Consider the following 16857-nt stretch of genomic DNA (forward strand, 5'->3'; position numbering starts at 1 on the left):
AGTAGCCAGAACGCAAGGCCCAATTTGCCTAATAAGCCAAGTTTTCATGAATTGTTTTTTGACTACCTAACCTAACCTAACTTTTTCAGCTACCTAACCTAACCTAACCTATAAAGATAGGTTAGGTTAGGTTAGGTAGGGTTGGTTAGGTTCGGTCATATATCTACGTTAATTTTAACTCCAATTAAAAAAAATTGACCTCATACATTATGAAATGGGTAGCTTTATCTTTTCATAAGAAAAAAATTAGAGAAAATATATTAATTCAGGAAATCTTGGCTTATTAGGCAAATCGGGCCTTGCATAGTAGGCTGAGAAGTGCGTTCTGGCTACTAGGTACGACATATATATATATATATATAAATTTATATATGTCGGCAGCAGCCAACTCATTCTTCCTATTAGGCAATTCACCAATTACTCGCGGAATTTCCTCTGTCCTCTTCATAACATCACGACTCTGAAGTCATTAGGACTTGGGGGAAAATAATGATAAGGATTTAGGAAAGCCAAGCCACTTTAAGTGTCGTAGACTGAACGCCAACCTACAAGAAGCGAAGCCATAGCTCTATCGTCTAGTGACTCTAGTCAAAGTGGTTGGGTGTCAGCTGGGGAAAGAGACCATAATACTTCTCCCCGAGATGCCATCAGAGGCCACTAAAAGGCACCAGAGGCCTTATATCTCAGCCTGTTTTCAGGGAAACGTGATTAGATCGAGACAACAATCTCCCTCTCAGACCACATGGATAGTTATCTAGATATTTGTAATGGTTTGAAAGCATATTACGGTGTCAGTAATAGTTTCTGGTAAACAATTAATGAACCTTTGTCATAAATATGGAATATTCTCAAGGTATAACTGCGTTGTATTATGAATCCTAGGTTTCACTGGTAAACTAGTTTTCAGTGAAAAGACCTAGGCATACGTTTTCTCTAATCATAAATTCTAGGGGGATAATGTGTATTTAATTTCATATATTTATAGAATAATACACTGTTTTAATCTAAACTAACCTAATCAAACCTAAGATAGGGAGTAGATAACATCACTATATACGTACTGGTTTTGAAGTAATTACCTAGATTCCTAGAGTATTTTGAGGGACAGGGTATCCTCCACCCTGAGGACGAATTGTTCATGTCAACCAGTAATGTTTATGAAATAAATTAAGTTTATTTCTTTTCATCTGCTCATTGATTATAATGATGGTGTAGAATATTTAATTTGCAATTTATTCTTTTATTGATTTTACAATAATAAATTAGAATTCGTAATACATTGGACACTTGTTTTGCTGCTGTTATTTTATTTCATGTGAACATGATTTTGTTCCCACTTTTCGGGAAGAAACAGGATATACCGCTAGAAATTGAAGGGACGACGACGTTTCGGTCCGTCCTGGACCATTCTCAAGTCGATTGAGAATGAGTCGATCACCCGGCTACTTCAGCCACGTTATTGTGACTCATCGCCTGCAACAGGATATACCCTAGGCCAACTGAAGAAAACATGTCTATGGAAGATTCCCCTGCTGGTTCGTATGCCTACCAAAAAAATCCTTCACATTTACAAAGGAATTAAACAAAAAAAGTCGTCGATGAGCCAGTAGTTCAGGTTAATCGCTATCAGAGCGTCGTACCTCACTATCAGAGATAAACAGAGGGTGATAAACGTCACCCGGCGCTCATTTCCACGACTCCCACTTTTCCGTTCCACCACTCTCCTGCTCCACGCCATCAGGAGCATAAGAGGCATTAAAGGAATAACAGACCATCAGAGGCACAACAGACCATCAGAGGCACAACAGACCATCAGAGGCACAACAGACCATCAGAGGCACAACAGACCATCAGAGGCACAACAGACCATCAGAGGCACAACAGACCATCAGAGGCACAACAGACCATCAGAGGCACAACAGACCATCAGAGGCACAACAGACCATCAGAGGCACAACAGACCATCAGAGGCACAACAGACCATCAGAGGCACAACAGACCATCAGAGGCACAACAGACCATCTGAGGCACAACAGACCATCAGAAGCATCAGACTCCATCAGACATATAATAGGCTATCATAAGCAGACCCAGTCAGAGGCATAATAGCCCATCAGAGACAGAGGTACAATAGGCCATCAGACATATTATACGCCATCAGAGGAATAATAGACCATCAGAGGCGTAATAGGCCACCAGAAGCATCAGACTCAAGAGACATAATAGGCTATCAGAAGCAGATCCAGAGGCATAATAGCCCATCAGAGACATTAGATGACAGGCTTAAGAACTGGGATACGAGGACGCAGTCAAGGACCGGTGCTCAACCACTTAGAGCATCGAACACCGACCCTGCATGATCCGAGTCCGGCACTGCACGACTAGTTTAAAGGGGGAGGGGGGGGGGTAGAAATAGCCTAAGCTACTCTATCCCTTTGAGATGTATTTCTTTCTTGTCTCAATAAACATACTTGAACTTGACTAGTTTAAACATATGGGTTTCACAAGCTGTAGAAAAAATATAGTAAAGAGGATATTGAAACACTCATATTGATTTTATTAAGCTTTCCTAACAGTGTGTTGTCAAGGTCGAGTTTTATAGTGCTATTCAGTGTTACCCATAGTACTGATGGCGCCAACCTCAGCATTGATGGCGCTACTCATAGTAATGACAATTACACTCCTATCACCTTGAAACGTGCAGTACTGAGGCATAGACAATCTAGGAATCACGGGATTAGTACCTAGGTGTAAAGTTCTGAAAATTTGATAATAAATTAAAGTTACAGCACTGAATCCCTTGGATTGGTGTTGGGCTTAATTAAAGATGACTACCGCATTTTAAATAAACAGTGGTGAAGACTACAGTACATGACGATTAGAGTTTGACGACTACAGTTCCGGAAGAATAAGGAGTCTATCAACTGTAGGAGTGGAAGGTTGTAAAGTTGCGAGTATTACAGTGTAGTGGGATTTATTTCTGCAAGATCTGCGAGACTTTCTGTCTAAAACAGTGAAAATTCAATATTTCAATGCTTTTAGTATTTTAAAGAGTTCAATACCAGGCGCCAACATAAACTTACACAGAGAAGTGTACCCTATATCTCAGTGTACAAGCACAGATTCTACTTTTGCTGTGAACAGTATTCCGAACTAAAGTATTCTCTGGTTGGTCAGTAAGCATTTGAAGTAACCGATAGGGATTAACCTAACAGCAAACCAATTGCTAGAAATAATACCCTCTTGGTTGTATAACCCTTAAATTGCGGTGTGCGCCCCTGAACGTTAAGAATAAAATAAGTTAAGATTACGGCCAGCTACCGCGAGAGCTTTTGCGTCGATGTCACAGAATTAACACGTTATCTCATAGAGGAAAAGACATCCAGCAATGAGGCACCCGGCGACGAGGATGAGGAAAGCTCCCTGCAGGTGATCCAGACTCAAGGGAATGACTCCGCCATCGTGGTTGAAATCGCTCTGTCCATCCACGCCCGTGTCGTCGCCGCCCTTGTACTCCTGAAGGAGCATGAGGTGTAGAATGTAGAGGGTGCGCAAATTTATGTAACTTCATGGCATGATTAGTTTATATTAGTTCTACTTTTGTCTTTTCACCGTTCTAATTTTATAATATAAATTGTGCCACAATATCTATTCTATCGCTCTAAAAGGTAAACCATTCTTTTGTTTTTCCAATATGTATCATATTTTAAATTAATTGTAAGCTAACTGTTGTGACACACACAGCACTTATCAACCTGAGACATATACGACACTTATTAACCTGTGACATTCAGAACACTTATCAACCTGAGACACACACAACACTTATCAACCCGACACATACACAACACTTATCACTAACACACAAACCAGCTGAGAACTCACTTTGGTCGAGGCCGCAAGCCTGAGAGAGTCCAGGAAGTACTTCCTCAGTAAGCCACTCTGCTGTATCCATCCGATTACTTCGTCGACTTTGGTTTTGAGAGGCGAGTGACGCTGTAACCCCATGGCGATATTGTAGGGTGCGAAGCATTCCTGTATACGATACAAAAGTTTACGATGGAATACAGTGTAATGCAATTTATTTGTAGTTTTCTATAACACAGTTTATTTGTAGTTTTCTGTTGTGTGATGAAGTTAATTTGCAGTTTTCTATGGTATAATGAAGTTTATTTGTAGTTTTCTGCAATATAATGCAATTCAGCGTTATATTCCAAGCTACAGTACACTTAAATTTGTCAGGCCATACACACTTATCCACTTAAGGTTAGCGCTGACTCGTCTTGATGATATGTTACCGTAGAGGACACACTAATCGCTTTTCCAACCCGTCCTCTAGAATAGTACACCGTAATTCGACGAATAAATCCCCCAAGGCGAAAAATTGATGTTACTAAAAGTCACAGTGGCTCGCAAAAGTGACGATGTTCCGTTTTCTATTCGTAGGTCCTCAGGTAGTTTACGGGCAATTTAGTACATCAGGGGCCAGATTCACGAAAGCACTTACGCAAGCACTTACGAACGTGTACATCTTTCCTCAATCTATGACGGCTTTGGTTACATTTATTAAACAGTTTACAAGCATGAAAACTTCCCATTCAACTGTTGTTATAGTTATAAACAGCCTCCTGGTGCTTCGGAGCTCAATAACTGTTTAATAATTGGAAACAAAGCCGCCAAAGATTGAGAAAAGACGTACAGGTTCGTAGGAGTTTGCGTAAGTGCTTTCGTGAATCTGGCCCCAGGTTATTGACGTTGGGATTGCTCGAGAGGACGGGCTGCGCTAGAACAGCTGTTACTTGACAGACTACTCATGAGGGACTAATCCTCAAGGTACTACTCGAGAGAATACGTCACACTAGAGGGATTACCTTCATTATCCTCATCTGAGAGACGCCGCCACTCGTAAATTTTGTCCTGGCGATGAACTCGACGAAGGCGCGATTCTGGAGGAAGACCACTTCACCCTTCAGGACCTTCTGGTAGGCCGCGTCGGTCGACGTCTGCCCCTCGTAGATCTTCGCCAGTCTCTGCCAGAGACTTGAATTGAAACCCTTTACTGATTGATTGATGAAGATTAAGCCACCCAAAAGGTGGCACGGGCATGAATTGCCCGTAAGTGGTGGCTCTTTTGAGCCATTACCAGTATCAAGAGCTGATACTGGAGATCTGTGGAGGTGCAACTGCACCCTGCGTGACGGGAGATGTTTCCCGTGTTAAAGAGGAATGATGATGATGAAGATTAAACCACCCAAAAGGTGGCACGGGCATGAATAGCCCGTAGGTGGTGGCCCTTTTGAGCCATACCCTTTACTGCTATACTTTAAACTATATTCCATGCAAGACAACTCTGCAATTTTTGCAGAGGCACAGTGTGGTGCAAGGAAGCGAAGCTAAACTCCTGTTCAGGATTCGAACTCGGGATCAATAGATCATGAGCAGACTTCGCTAGCCACGGATTTTTTTTTTGGATACGAATCCTAATAAGTTGCATAAATTGAATTGTGATATGGGGTAACTTTAATAACTTGATCAACATGCGATAACTTTTAATTGTAAATTATTCTATAAATCCAACTAAAAAAGTTTTTTGATAAACGTTCATTGTAAAATAATTCTACAAAAATGTATTAAAATATCAAACAACAAATTGAGCAGATGTTGTAAGTCTTATTTATGAACATTTACATACTCTCGTAGCAACAAACTTTTACATTTGAAGTTTGTTTGAAATCAAGGTAAGCATCCATAAAATTAAAGTAATTATCAACAAAGTAAAATATAATACTATCAAAACAGGCTTCTGCAGTCTTTTAGATAAAGATCACAATTCATAAGGCAGTTTGGGGGGGGGGGGTGCAGGCTAATGAAACAAGGGGTATGGGTAACTGCCCAAAAAGCACGACACACTGACACAAGGACATAGGTAACTGCACCTGAGGCAGGAGCTACTGAATCAAAGATATGATAAACTTGGGATAGGATCTACTAACCTTAAGATACGGATCGCTGGCCGAAGCAAGCTCATCTTTATAGAACTCGCCCATACCAGCTACTTTGAGATCAGAATCGTAAAGTTCCTTAATAGTCTCAACGGCCCTCGGAGGCTTGCTGACGAGTAGAAAGGCGGTGAGGTTGGTGCAGTAGGCGATGGTGAGTATGGTGGTGTAGAGCCAGAGGAATGTGACGAACACCTGTGTGGTGATGGTGAGAGGAAGGTGAGCCTGGGATTTCATAAGATGCATCCCTACACTGTAGATCCAGGAGCCACTCAAGGTCCTCAGACTCCCTAACTCCTTACCGCTGTGGGTGAAAATATTAACTTATTGATATAAGTTGGTTTACATATTTAATATTATTGTTTATCTATATTCAAAGAGAAAAGGCAAAAATATATGCAGGATAATAAAAAAAAGCAAATATGGACAAAATTCGAAGATAATTTTTGTTTAAAGTCTTACAATTTTCGGCTCCTTGAGACGAGGAAGAAGATTGCCGGACCGGAGAATAAGAGGCAGACGAAGATAGCGAGCCACACGCCCCACTGGAAGGGGTAGCCAAGAGCCTGCCACCGAGGCACCGGAGACTCCCTGCGTGCCAGGAAGCATGTTACCTGCCATCATACAAGACTCTTAACAAGGCTCCGAGAGCTTGGGCATCAAGACTTATTTATGCAGGCGTTAAGTCACAATAACGTGGCTGAAGTATGTTGACCAGACCACACACTAGAAGGTGAAGGGACGACAAGGTTTCGGTCCGTCCTGGACCATTCTCAAGTCGATTCTCACAATTGACTTGAGAATGGTCCAGGACGGACCGAAACCTCGTCGTCCCTTCACCTTCTAGTGTGTGGTCTGGTCAACAAGACTTATTTATGACTTACTGGTACAAGGCAGTAACGTCCGATCCCTGACCCCAAGATATCAGACCCCTTACCCATGTTATCAGACCCCTGACCCCGTGATTTCAGACCCCAGACCCCCTTGATATACATAACATTTAATAATTTTATATACAATCAGCCAACTACATTTCATTCTCCAAAAGAAATGCACACATGAAATGTATACAGAGAATGAATATGTAGGATGCATACATATTTTCACAAATACAACACGTTACTCTATGCAGGCAGCTTACCTCTAAGTCATAGGGAGCTGAGAAGTCCAGGACGCCCACCCGACTTATAGACACGTAGAGGTTGGCCACGCCCATGTCCGCTACGCCCGTGTCCAAATATCCCATCATCCCTGTCCACGTCCCGTCCTTTCTCTCGGAGCCCCAGAGCTCACCTGTCAATATCATTTTATTAATTAATAGACGCTGTGATATACAAAAATTCCGTGAAGGGTGTCAATATGTAAATATGCATATTTATGCAATTCTATGTACTATCGACTGGTTTAATGCGTGTGCCTAAGTTGAGTAGATATATGGGTGTTGGATTCCGTTGTACTGACTCAATAATCATTCGTAGATTCATCAATCTATTGCTATTTTCATTGTGCATTAAATGATATCAACTTCGCGTGTTGTCGTTTCGTTAAGTTATACCTGGAGGTGGTTCCAGGAACTCGAGGGTGAAGTTGAGGGCTCGCGCGAGCAGTCTGGTCACTTCGATGTCCACGCCATAGCGGAAGAGGACGGAACCGTTGCTGGTGTGGAAGTAGAAGATGCTCGGCTCCCACACGAAAGCCACGACCTTGTGGAATGAGAGAATAGATCATGAGCTAGCCTCATTCCTAGGTCATTACATAACCTCATTCCTAGGTCTTGACCTAGCCTTATTCCTTGGTCATGATCTAACCTCATTCCTTGGTCATGATCTAACCTCATTCCTAGGTCATGAGCTAACTACTGCTACTACTGTGACCTACACTACAACTACTGCTACTGTTATTTATACTACCGTCACTACAATTACTACCACAACCAGGTACTAGTATTACTACTACTAATAAATATAAAATAACAATATTAGGTCAACTAGACACTAAAGAGCTAGGTTTATATATCACTCGGTGGGTGGTGTAATGTGTTGTGTGGTGCTGTGGTGAGGTGTGGTGAGGTGAGTTGTGGTGCTGGGGTAAGGTGTGGTGTTGTAGTGAGGATGTGGGATCGTGTATTCTGAAGCATGGTGGTAAATGAAACCATGCGTGATAGTGAAACTGTTCCAAGGTAGCTCTAGTATCTGCATGTTCCAAATAACAATAACTTGTTATTGTTATTTGGAATGTTCAATGTTCGCTTCAATAACAAAAGCCACTTTAGAACACACACAAACAAAAGCCACCTTGGAACATTACCCCACGTTCAGAACCACTTGCAAAAAAAAAAAAAGATAAAATTTTGAACAAGATTCTTCCATCGAGAAACGTTCAGCAAAGAACATATGCTCAACAGAACAATGAACCTTGAACAAGACTCAAGAGGAAAGCACTCCACAAAACGTGCCTTAAGTACAGCTCCCCGGAGGTCAGACAGCTTGTCGGGGAAGAAGTCGGCTTGGGACGTGAAGGCACTCACTCGCCAGGTCGTGAAGACATGCATTCCTAGACCCCAGTACAGCTGGTTCGAATACCCCCTCCACTCCCCCGCACTGCCGACGGACTAGGGGAGAAGGGGATACCTGGTTGATGGGGTTCTGGGAGTTGTTCTACTCCCCAAGCCCGGCCCGAGGCCAGGCTCGACTTGTGAGAGTTTGGTCCACCAGGCTGTTGCTTGGAGCGGCCCGCAGGCCCACATACCCACCACAGCCCGGTTGGTCCGGCACTCCTTGGAGGAATAAATCTAGTTTCCTCTTGAAAATGTCCACGGTTGTTCCGGCAATATTTCTTATGCTTGGTGGAGACACCAAATGCTGTAAAACAACCACACACGCACGGTTATAGGACGAGAGGTGGAACCCAAGAACCGTGGTTCACGCCCTGCATGCATGTATAGCTAAGTGTATACACACAGTTACATTCACATTCTTATATATTTTCTCCCTCCTTGCATGCATGTATAGCTAAGTGTATACACACAGCTACATTCACATTCCTATATATTTTCTCCCTAATTGCTCGAATCCCTAAGCTTTCACGTTTGGAATAGATCAAACTCTGCTTCGAGGTCAAGCTGTGTGTTTACTGAATCGGTGCTATAATATAATGTCAAAGTTACGCTGAGAGTTAAACTCTATTTGAGTACCTAAACGCTCCGAGTGCCCAAGATGAACGTATTTACCTTGACGACACCCACAATATGCTGGGTCTTCCTGCCCTTGGAGGAGCTGGCCACGGCCACCAGGTCCTCACCAGACGACCCCACCACCAGGTACCTGCAATATTGCTCCCTGGTTATTTCTCATGATATGCTGGGTTACTAATCCCATGCTGCGTCACCGTGATATGTCTACCTCTACATATTATCCCGAGTGTAAACATTCTCAGCAGTAATTAATTTTTTTTTTTTATTATTTTGCAACAAGTCACGACCTATGCAACATACTCCAACATATGCAACATGACATGCTTAAACACGACTTTCAAGCATACTCTGTACACTGCTCATCCACGACCCCTATTTTCATTTACCGGCCGTGGTAGTCCCAGGAGTCGTAGGTGGTGTTGAGGAATCGCAGGAGCGGTCTGAGGTCCTGCAGGAGCAAAAGGTACCCTCGGCACCTTGAAGACGCCCACGCTGCACTCAGTAGGTCCTCTGTCGTATGAACATGGATCACCTGCTGTAGAAATGGGGTCAAGTACATGATACAGCCATCGAGTCCCTGAGCTCACTTTATATATATATATATATATATATATATATATATATATATATATATATATATATATATATATATATATATATGGAAGGGAGTACCACCTCTGGCTGGAAGAAGGGGGACCCATAGCCTCGGAGGAAACCACACATAACGCATTGGAGGGAATGTAGGTCCCCTCCAATACAGTTTCTGTGTGCTTTTCTCCTACCACCCCCTTCCCTTTTTGTATATATATATATATATATATATATATATATATATATATATATATATATATATATATATATATATATAATATATATATATATATATATATATACACACATAATCACACACACAATTATAGTCTCTTGATATATTGAAAAACAAGAAATTATATATTTTTATAACTCTAAAAGTTATCCGAATTAGAAATACTTTTCATGCCGTCATCTACGGATGCCTACATTTATTTATTTTTATTTATTTGTATATACAAGGGTTCTTACATTCTTGTACAGCCACAGTACAGCACGCATAGTGTTTCGGGCATAATCTATGAAATCCGATACTCTGCAAACGTCAATATTTAGGTGATATAATTTGTTCTAAAACTTTGCTATTCTGAGGGATTGGTCAACTTGGTTACATATATGATGTATTGGATCAGAGAGCAGGTGTATAGCATACCTGTCGCGTGTTGGGGGGAAGAAGGTGTTGGAGAAGATGAGGGAGGTTGAAGCCGTCATCATAGATCAGCGTCAGGTCACACTCGTTCATCTCCCGCTTCACCACTCTCACCAGCATCTCCCTCAATGATGCTCCGTCGACAGTGTTAAAAATAATTTCAGGATTCAGTATTCGTTCTGGGAGAGAGACACTTCTGGAGAGACGACCACCAGGTCGCCGGGTCGTGTTCTTGGGTACACTGTAATGATTTTGAATGTGTTTTGCTTGGAGCATGGTTTGTTGCAGCGCTGATTCCAAAGGTACATTATTTTGCTTGCCTCCCAACATTTGATTCATTCTGTTTTCCGTGACTACGGCGTCACTTACGTCAGTGAGGTGGGCCAGAACATGCAGGGGAGAGCTAGACTGGCAACGATCATCTCTGGCGATGATCCGGTGAGAACGGACGTATCTCTCCTTGACGAGGTACCACAGCGTGTTAGGGGTGACTGCGTCAGCGTTCTCGTCAGGAGAACGATAATGTCCGTGTCTGGCGGAAGCTCTGCCACCTCCATCGTCAGGAAAGAGAGATCCAGCCTGCTGTCTGGTGGTTTTCTCGGCTGTGTTGGATGACAGCGGCGTGACCAAAGTCATTACAGACAACAATATCAAGCGTCCAATATACATCCTTGTGCCTTACATGCCAGTTACCATCACTGCATCTGTCCACAAGGAACATTATATAGTGTACAAAGCCACTCACAAGTTTCACGAGTGTTGGAACTCTTACATTTCCAACAAATACACCCCAATTATTTTGACAAACTATATTTTGTTAAATTGCAAAATGATTAATAAACATTGAATAATGTACATTAATATGCATCGATTAATATGAATTGATTTTATATTTAATCACTGTAATCTTGATAATCTTTTATTTGGAATGAGTTACGTGTGCTATAAGTGAAAACACTCAAACAATTCCACTGTACCGTTGCAACCTTATATGAAGGGCTACATAGTTTCTCAAGAGATATCTATGTGGTGATAAAAATTATCATCACGTAGGACGATTAGTCATACAGGGTTGTGTGGCTAGTAGCCTAATATGACGTGAAAAATTCTCATGTGGCTGATTTTTAACTCTTATTTTATCATTATAAGTAATGATTTTGTTAGTTTTGAAAGTTATTCGGTCCATTAGAACAATAGGATTCACATTTTATTCCCGGCATACGTAATCACAACATGGTCAACCCGTTCTCGCACTTGCTTTATAGTAATAATAATAATAATAATAATAATAATAATTTTTATTTAGGCAAAGGTACATACATAAAGAGATTTTACAAAGTTTGTTGGCTTTATAGATAAGAGCTAGTACATACAATGCCTAAAGCCACTATTACGCAAAGCGTTTCGGGCAGGAAAATTATTCAAATTAGTCAATTATTCGTTTGCCTTGTTCGGGTAGAATGTAGACTCAGTAGTCGCTTCTGTATATATTTATTGACTGAGATAGCAAGATAAATATCTGCCTAGCCGAGGTCCTTCTACTCTGAGTCTGTGAGGATAACTGAGGCTGCTGGGAGCATGGCTGATGCTCCTAGCCGAGGTCCTTCTACTCTGAGTCTGTGAGGATAACTGAGGCTGCTGGGAGCATGGCTGATGCTCCTAGCCGAGGTCCTTCTACTCTGAGTCTGTGAGGATAACTGAGGCTGCTGGGAGCATGGCTGATGCTCCTAGCCGAGGTCCTTCTACTCTGAGTCTGTGAGGATAACTGAGGCTGCTGGGAGCATGGCTGATGCTCCTCTGTCTGGCATGACGTCAGAGGCCTACTTGCCTGCGTTTGGTTACATTTCAACTGACAGAATTTGAGTATAACACAATATTTTGGGTAGGGTAGCTCACATTCCTATATTAATTCAAACAAACGATTTCAAGATTAAGTAAAAGCGATATTCGGGTAAAAAAATTATCACAAAGAATAATTTTTGTTTTGAGAAAAATCCTTATAGCCTAAAATACTTACATAGCAATTTATTGAAAACAAAAATATGTGAAATAATTATTTGTAGATTTTATATTTATATATTTATCTCAGTGGCGAAAGTTTCAATCACTTAAGAAAACTCCAGAGTTATTGTTGGATTTCCAGCAGTCCTGCTGAGCAAGACTTACTAAGGACTGCGGGCTCACCATAGCCCGTGCTACTTAATTGGAACTTTTTGTTCCAGGTAGCGAATTTTAAACACCACCACTAACAATTACCGAGTCCCACTTACGGGCTATTCATGCCCGTGCCACCTATTGGGTGGTTTAATCTTTATCAATCAATTACTAAGGACTGCGGGCTCACCATAGCCCGTGCTACTTGGAACTTGTGTTCCAGGTAGCGAATTTTAAACACCACCACTAACAATTACCGAGTCCCACTTACGGGCTATTCATGCCCGTGTCACCTCTTGGGTGGTTTAATCTTTATCAATCAATTACTAAGGACTGCGGGCTCACCATAGCCCGTGCTACTTGGAACTTGTGTTCCAGGTAGCGAATTTTAAACACCACCACTAACAATTACCGAGTCCCACTTACGGGCTATTCATGCCCGTGTCACCTCTTGGGTGGTTTAATCTTTATCAATCAATTACTAAGTCCACTGCGGGCTCACCATAGCCCGTGCTACTTGGAACTTGTGTTCCAGGTAGCGAATTTTAAACACCACCACTAACAATTACCGTGTCCCACTTACGGGCTATTCATGCCCGTGTCACTTCTTGGGTGGTTTAATCTTTATCAATCAATTACTAAGGACTGCGGGCTCACCATAGCCCGTGCTACTTGAAACTTGTGTTCCAGGTAGCGAATTTTAAACACCACCACTAACAATTACCGAGTCCCACTTACGGGCTATTCATGCCCGTGCCACCTATTGGGTGGTTTAATCTTTATCAATCAATTACTAAGTCCACTGCGGGCTCACCATAGCCCGTGCTACTTGGAACTTGTGTTCCGAGTAGTTGAATCTAAACCAACACCATTTCAGATGTTTACGCCACTTGATATTATACAAATCTAATGGTTGTTTTTCTGTTGAGCTTAAGGTCTACTAACCTCTGGATGGTTACTAAGGCCACTACAATAGTTTACTGACCAAGCAGCAGGTATATTTCAGTCCGAAACATAGTCGAAGAGTAAACTCTCAAGGTATATATACGCCGAGAAACGGGTACACTTCTCAATGCATATATCTTCAACATCATGTAAACTGTCAACATAATTATCTCACCTGTACAACTTTCAGTACCAGACTTAAATTCGTTTTATCACAAATTTAGAATTAAATATTTCAATCAAATGACGAATTACATTAAATCGTATTGCTACACATCTTAATTTGATAGTCAAGCATATTTCTCTACATCCTAAACCTTGTATAACACAAGCAACTCGTCCACACATCATTATCCACGAACAATGACAAGTTCTCCTCCATACATCCAATCAAAACGCCTTACCCTTTACATATAATTTTATCAATTTATCAATCTACCTATTTCCGTTTATACTTTGGAGTTTCGAGATCTCTGTTCATCTTCATATATGTTTCTCGGTAATCTGAATATACGAATATAATTATTAACCTGTCTTTTCATCTCTGTCGATATTTGTCGATCTAATGATCTGTATTAAATCAGCGAGGGAACGGGTGTATTGGTACATCACTCGTGAGATGCAGTCACCTGGGTGTCAATCACCTGGATGTCAATCACCTGGGTGTCAATCACCTGGGTGTCAATCACCTGGGTGTCAATCACCTGGGTGTCAATCACCTGGATGTCAATCACCTGGATGTCAATCACCTGGGTGTCAATCACCTAGGCGTCAATCACCCAGGTGTCAATCACCTGGGTGTCAATCACCTGGATGTCAATCACCTGGATGTCAATCACCTGGGTGTCAATCACCTGGATGTCAATCACCTGGGTGTCAATCACCTGGATGTCAATCACCTGGATGTCAATCACCTGGGTGTCAATCACCTGGGCGTCAATCACCTGTGTGTGGTGTGATGGGCTAATCAAGCTGATCGACCGTTCGGAACGTCAACAGCAACACCGCACTGCCCTCAACCTCCAGCCAGGGTGAGCTTTTATCACCTCACGTTAAACTAGTCATCTCGGCATTCATGAATCATTCTGCTCTCGCGCTACAAGACTTCATAATTACTTGCTTTCCTCTCGGCTGGTCTCATCACGAATGTGTGTTGGGTCAAGCGCGCGCGATTTGATTTGATTGTTGCCGCCGGGGGAGGCTAGTTTATTGTGCGCCCCATACTCATCCTGCGAGCGGTAGCGCAAAAAAGGGTTACAGAGGGCACAACCCGCCAAGCACACAGCGAAACTACGACGTTGGTACAACGTTCGAACAAGATTTAACACCTCCTAACCAGTTATAACAACCAATATAACAAGTTGTAACAATGTTCTAATACGTCAAAAACACGTTAAGCCAAGATGTAACAACTTTATTACAAGTTGTAACAAGCGGAAAATAGGGTCAGTTACGGTTTGTGTTTCCAGGGAAAAGGACTTTATCAGACCTCAACGGAGATTATTATATTATCAATTTCATCTATCCTTCACACCTTATAATTACAATGTCAGCTAGTTACAGAGAATGTTCTATTTCAAGAGCTATATATTTACAGTAAATCATTATACATTAAAGGGATCTTCTTGAGGTTATTTTGAGATGATTTCGGGGCTTTTTAGTGTCCCCGCGGCCCGGTCTGCGACCAGGCCTCCACCCCCAGGAAGCAGCCCGTGACAGCTGGCTAACACCCAGGTACCTATTTTACTGCTAGGTAACAGGGGCATAGGGTGAAAGAAACTCTGCCCATTGTTTCTCGCCGGCGCCTGGGATCGAACCCAGGCGCCGTAGGTAGGTAGGTCTTATCGCTAATACATAATTGTTTGAGCAATGGAGATATTACAGAGTCATTGGGGAGCTGCTGTTTGTTATTATTAGTCTTCACAATACACTACTTGTTTCTTAATCTTGTTTGGGGAGCCGGTCGGCCGAGCGGACAGCACACTGGGCTTGTGATCCTGTGGTCCCGGGTTCGATCCCGGGCGCCGGCGAGAAACAATGGGCAGAGTTTCTTTCACCCTATGCCCCTGTTACCTAGCAGTAAAATAGGTACCTGGGTGTTAGTCAGCTGTCACGGGCTGCTTCCTGTGGGTGGAGGCCTGGTCGAGGACCGGGCCGCGGGGACACTGAAGCCCCGAAATCATCTCAAGATAATCTCAAGAAGATCTCATATGTCGTTTATCTACTGGAAGCGAAATATGGACATAGTGCAAGGATTTCAGGTTTTTTATCCTTAGTAATAAGATATTTTGCCCTTTCATACAGCGTGAGTTTAGATTTATCTCTAAATGGCTCAACTTTACTACATTTCCAAGATACAATTTTCGAGTGTTTGTCCCCTGTCTTTGTCCACACACTTTGCACTTAACTTCACCTATATCCCTATACAAGCCGAACTGCCAGAGATACTTGTAGCTAAGTCTCATTCAAGCTGTGACAACGTCTGTTAATCTGCTGATTTTGTTACTTGCCCCATACACACGTTTTACTTGACATTTCATTATGTGAACAATGGATCTGCTAATTCCAGTTTGTACTGTTTTGCTTTCTTCAAATTCATCCAAGAGTTCTCGTCCAATGACACTATTAAGGGACCTATTTGTTAACTCAAGATTCCGTTCAATACTGCCTTTATTTCTGCAATCTTAGCAAGGACGTCAACTTTATTATGTTCCTGCAGGCCAATGTGAGAAGGAATCCACAACATTTTGATATTTACCCTCTTATTTAGTATGCTTATATGTCTATGTATGGCTTCAGAGACAAGCACTTCAGAACTTGACTGCAAACTATTGCTTGTAGTGAGGAAAGGGAGACAGAAATAATTAAGCTGTCTACTTCAGTGTTGTCAAAACAGTTTTAACATTTGAGGTGTTCTAAGGCTCTTATATGCTTTACCTGTCTGTCTAGCAATTGATTTAAGCTCTTTCAGTTTAGCATCATCATAGTACTGGTTGTGTCTGACCCGCTTGCTGGTGCGACTCACTATTTTTGATGGTCTCATAGGTTTTATTCATGAGGTCATCATAAAACTGTTGTACATTCTCAGACTCATAATTGTTATACCAATGTTCAATGCTGTCTATATAAAAAAAATTCTTGCTCTTTTCTTACTGTTAGCCTGCGTCTACTCAGCTAGGTAGGTCAACATTAGCCACGTATATGTTAGCTGTTATGGCTAAATGGTCAGACATTAAGTCATCCATAATATCAGTCTCGTGAGATCCCGCCAAACACACACCGAAACTACGACGTTGCTACAACGTTCGAACAAGTTTTAACACCTC

At 41.9% G+C, this 16857-nt stretch overlaps 2 protein-coding genes across 2 annotated transcripts; both read right to left on the bottom strand.

Moving 5' to 3' along the window:
* Window positions 1-393: 393 nt before the first annotated feature.
* On the bottom strand, window positions 394-7785 carry LOC123771206 (ionotropic receptor 21a). The gene is made up of 7 exons (XM_045763658.2): window positions 7555-7785; window positions 7141-7292; window positions 6462-6613; window positions 5994-6303; window positions 4872-5030; window positions 3886-4035; window positions 394-3516 (listed from the first exon to the last, which is right to left on the bottom strand). Exons 2-7 carry the CDS (start codon window positions 7246-7248, stop codon window positions 3352-3354), a joined length of 1044 nt encoding a protein of 347 aa, XP_045619614.2. The 5' UTR covers window positions 7249-7292; window positions 7555-7785; the 3' UTR covers window positions 394-3351.
* Window positions 7786-8459: 674 nt separating this feature from the next.
* On the bottom strand, window positions 8460-11131 carry LOC138349789 (uncharacterized). Its single transcript, XM_069309470.1, has 3 exons — window positions 10436-11131; window positions 9229-9727; window positions 8460-8610 (listed from the first exon to the last, which is right to left on the bottom strand). The coding sequence occupies exons 1-2, from the start codon at window positions 11099-11101 to the stop codon at window positions 9575-9577; spliced, it is 819 nt and encodes a 272-aa protein (XP_069165571.1). The 5' UTR covers window positions 11102-11131; the 3' UTR covers window positions 8460-8610; window positions 9229-9574.
* Between the last annotated feature and the right edge of the window lie 5726 nt (window positions 11132-16857).

This window comes from Procambarus clarkii, chromosome 65, assembly GCF_040958095.1.
Source record: "Procambarus clarkii isolate CNS0578487 chromosome 65, FALCON_Pclarkii_2.0, whole genome shotgun sequence".
Lineage (NCBI taxonomy): Eukaryota > Metazoa > Arthropoda > Malacostraca > Decapoda > Cambaridae > Procambarus > Procambarus clarkii.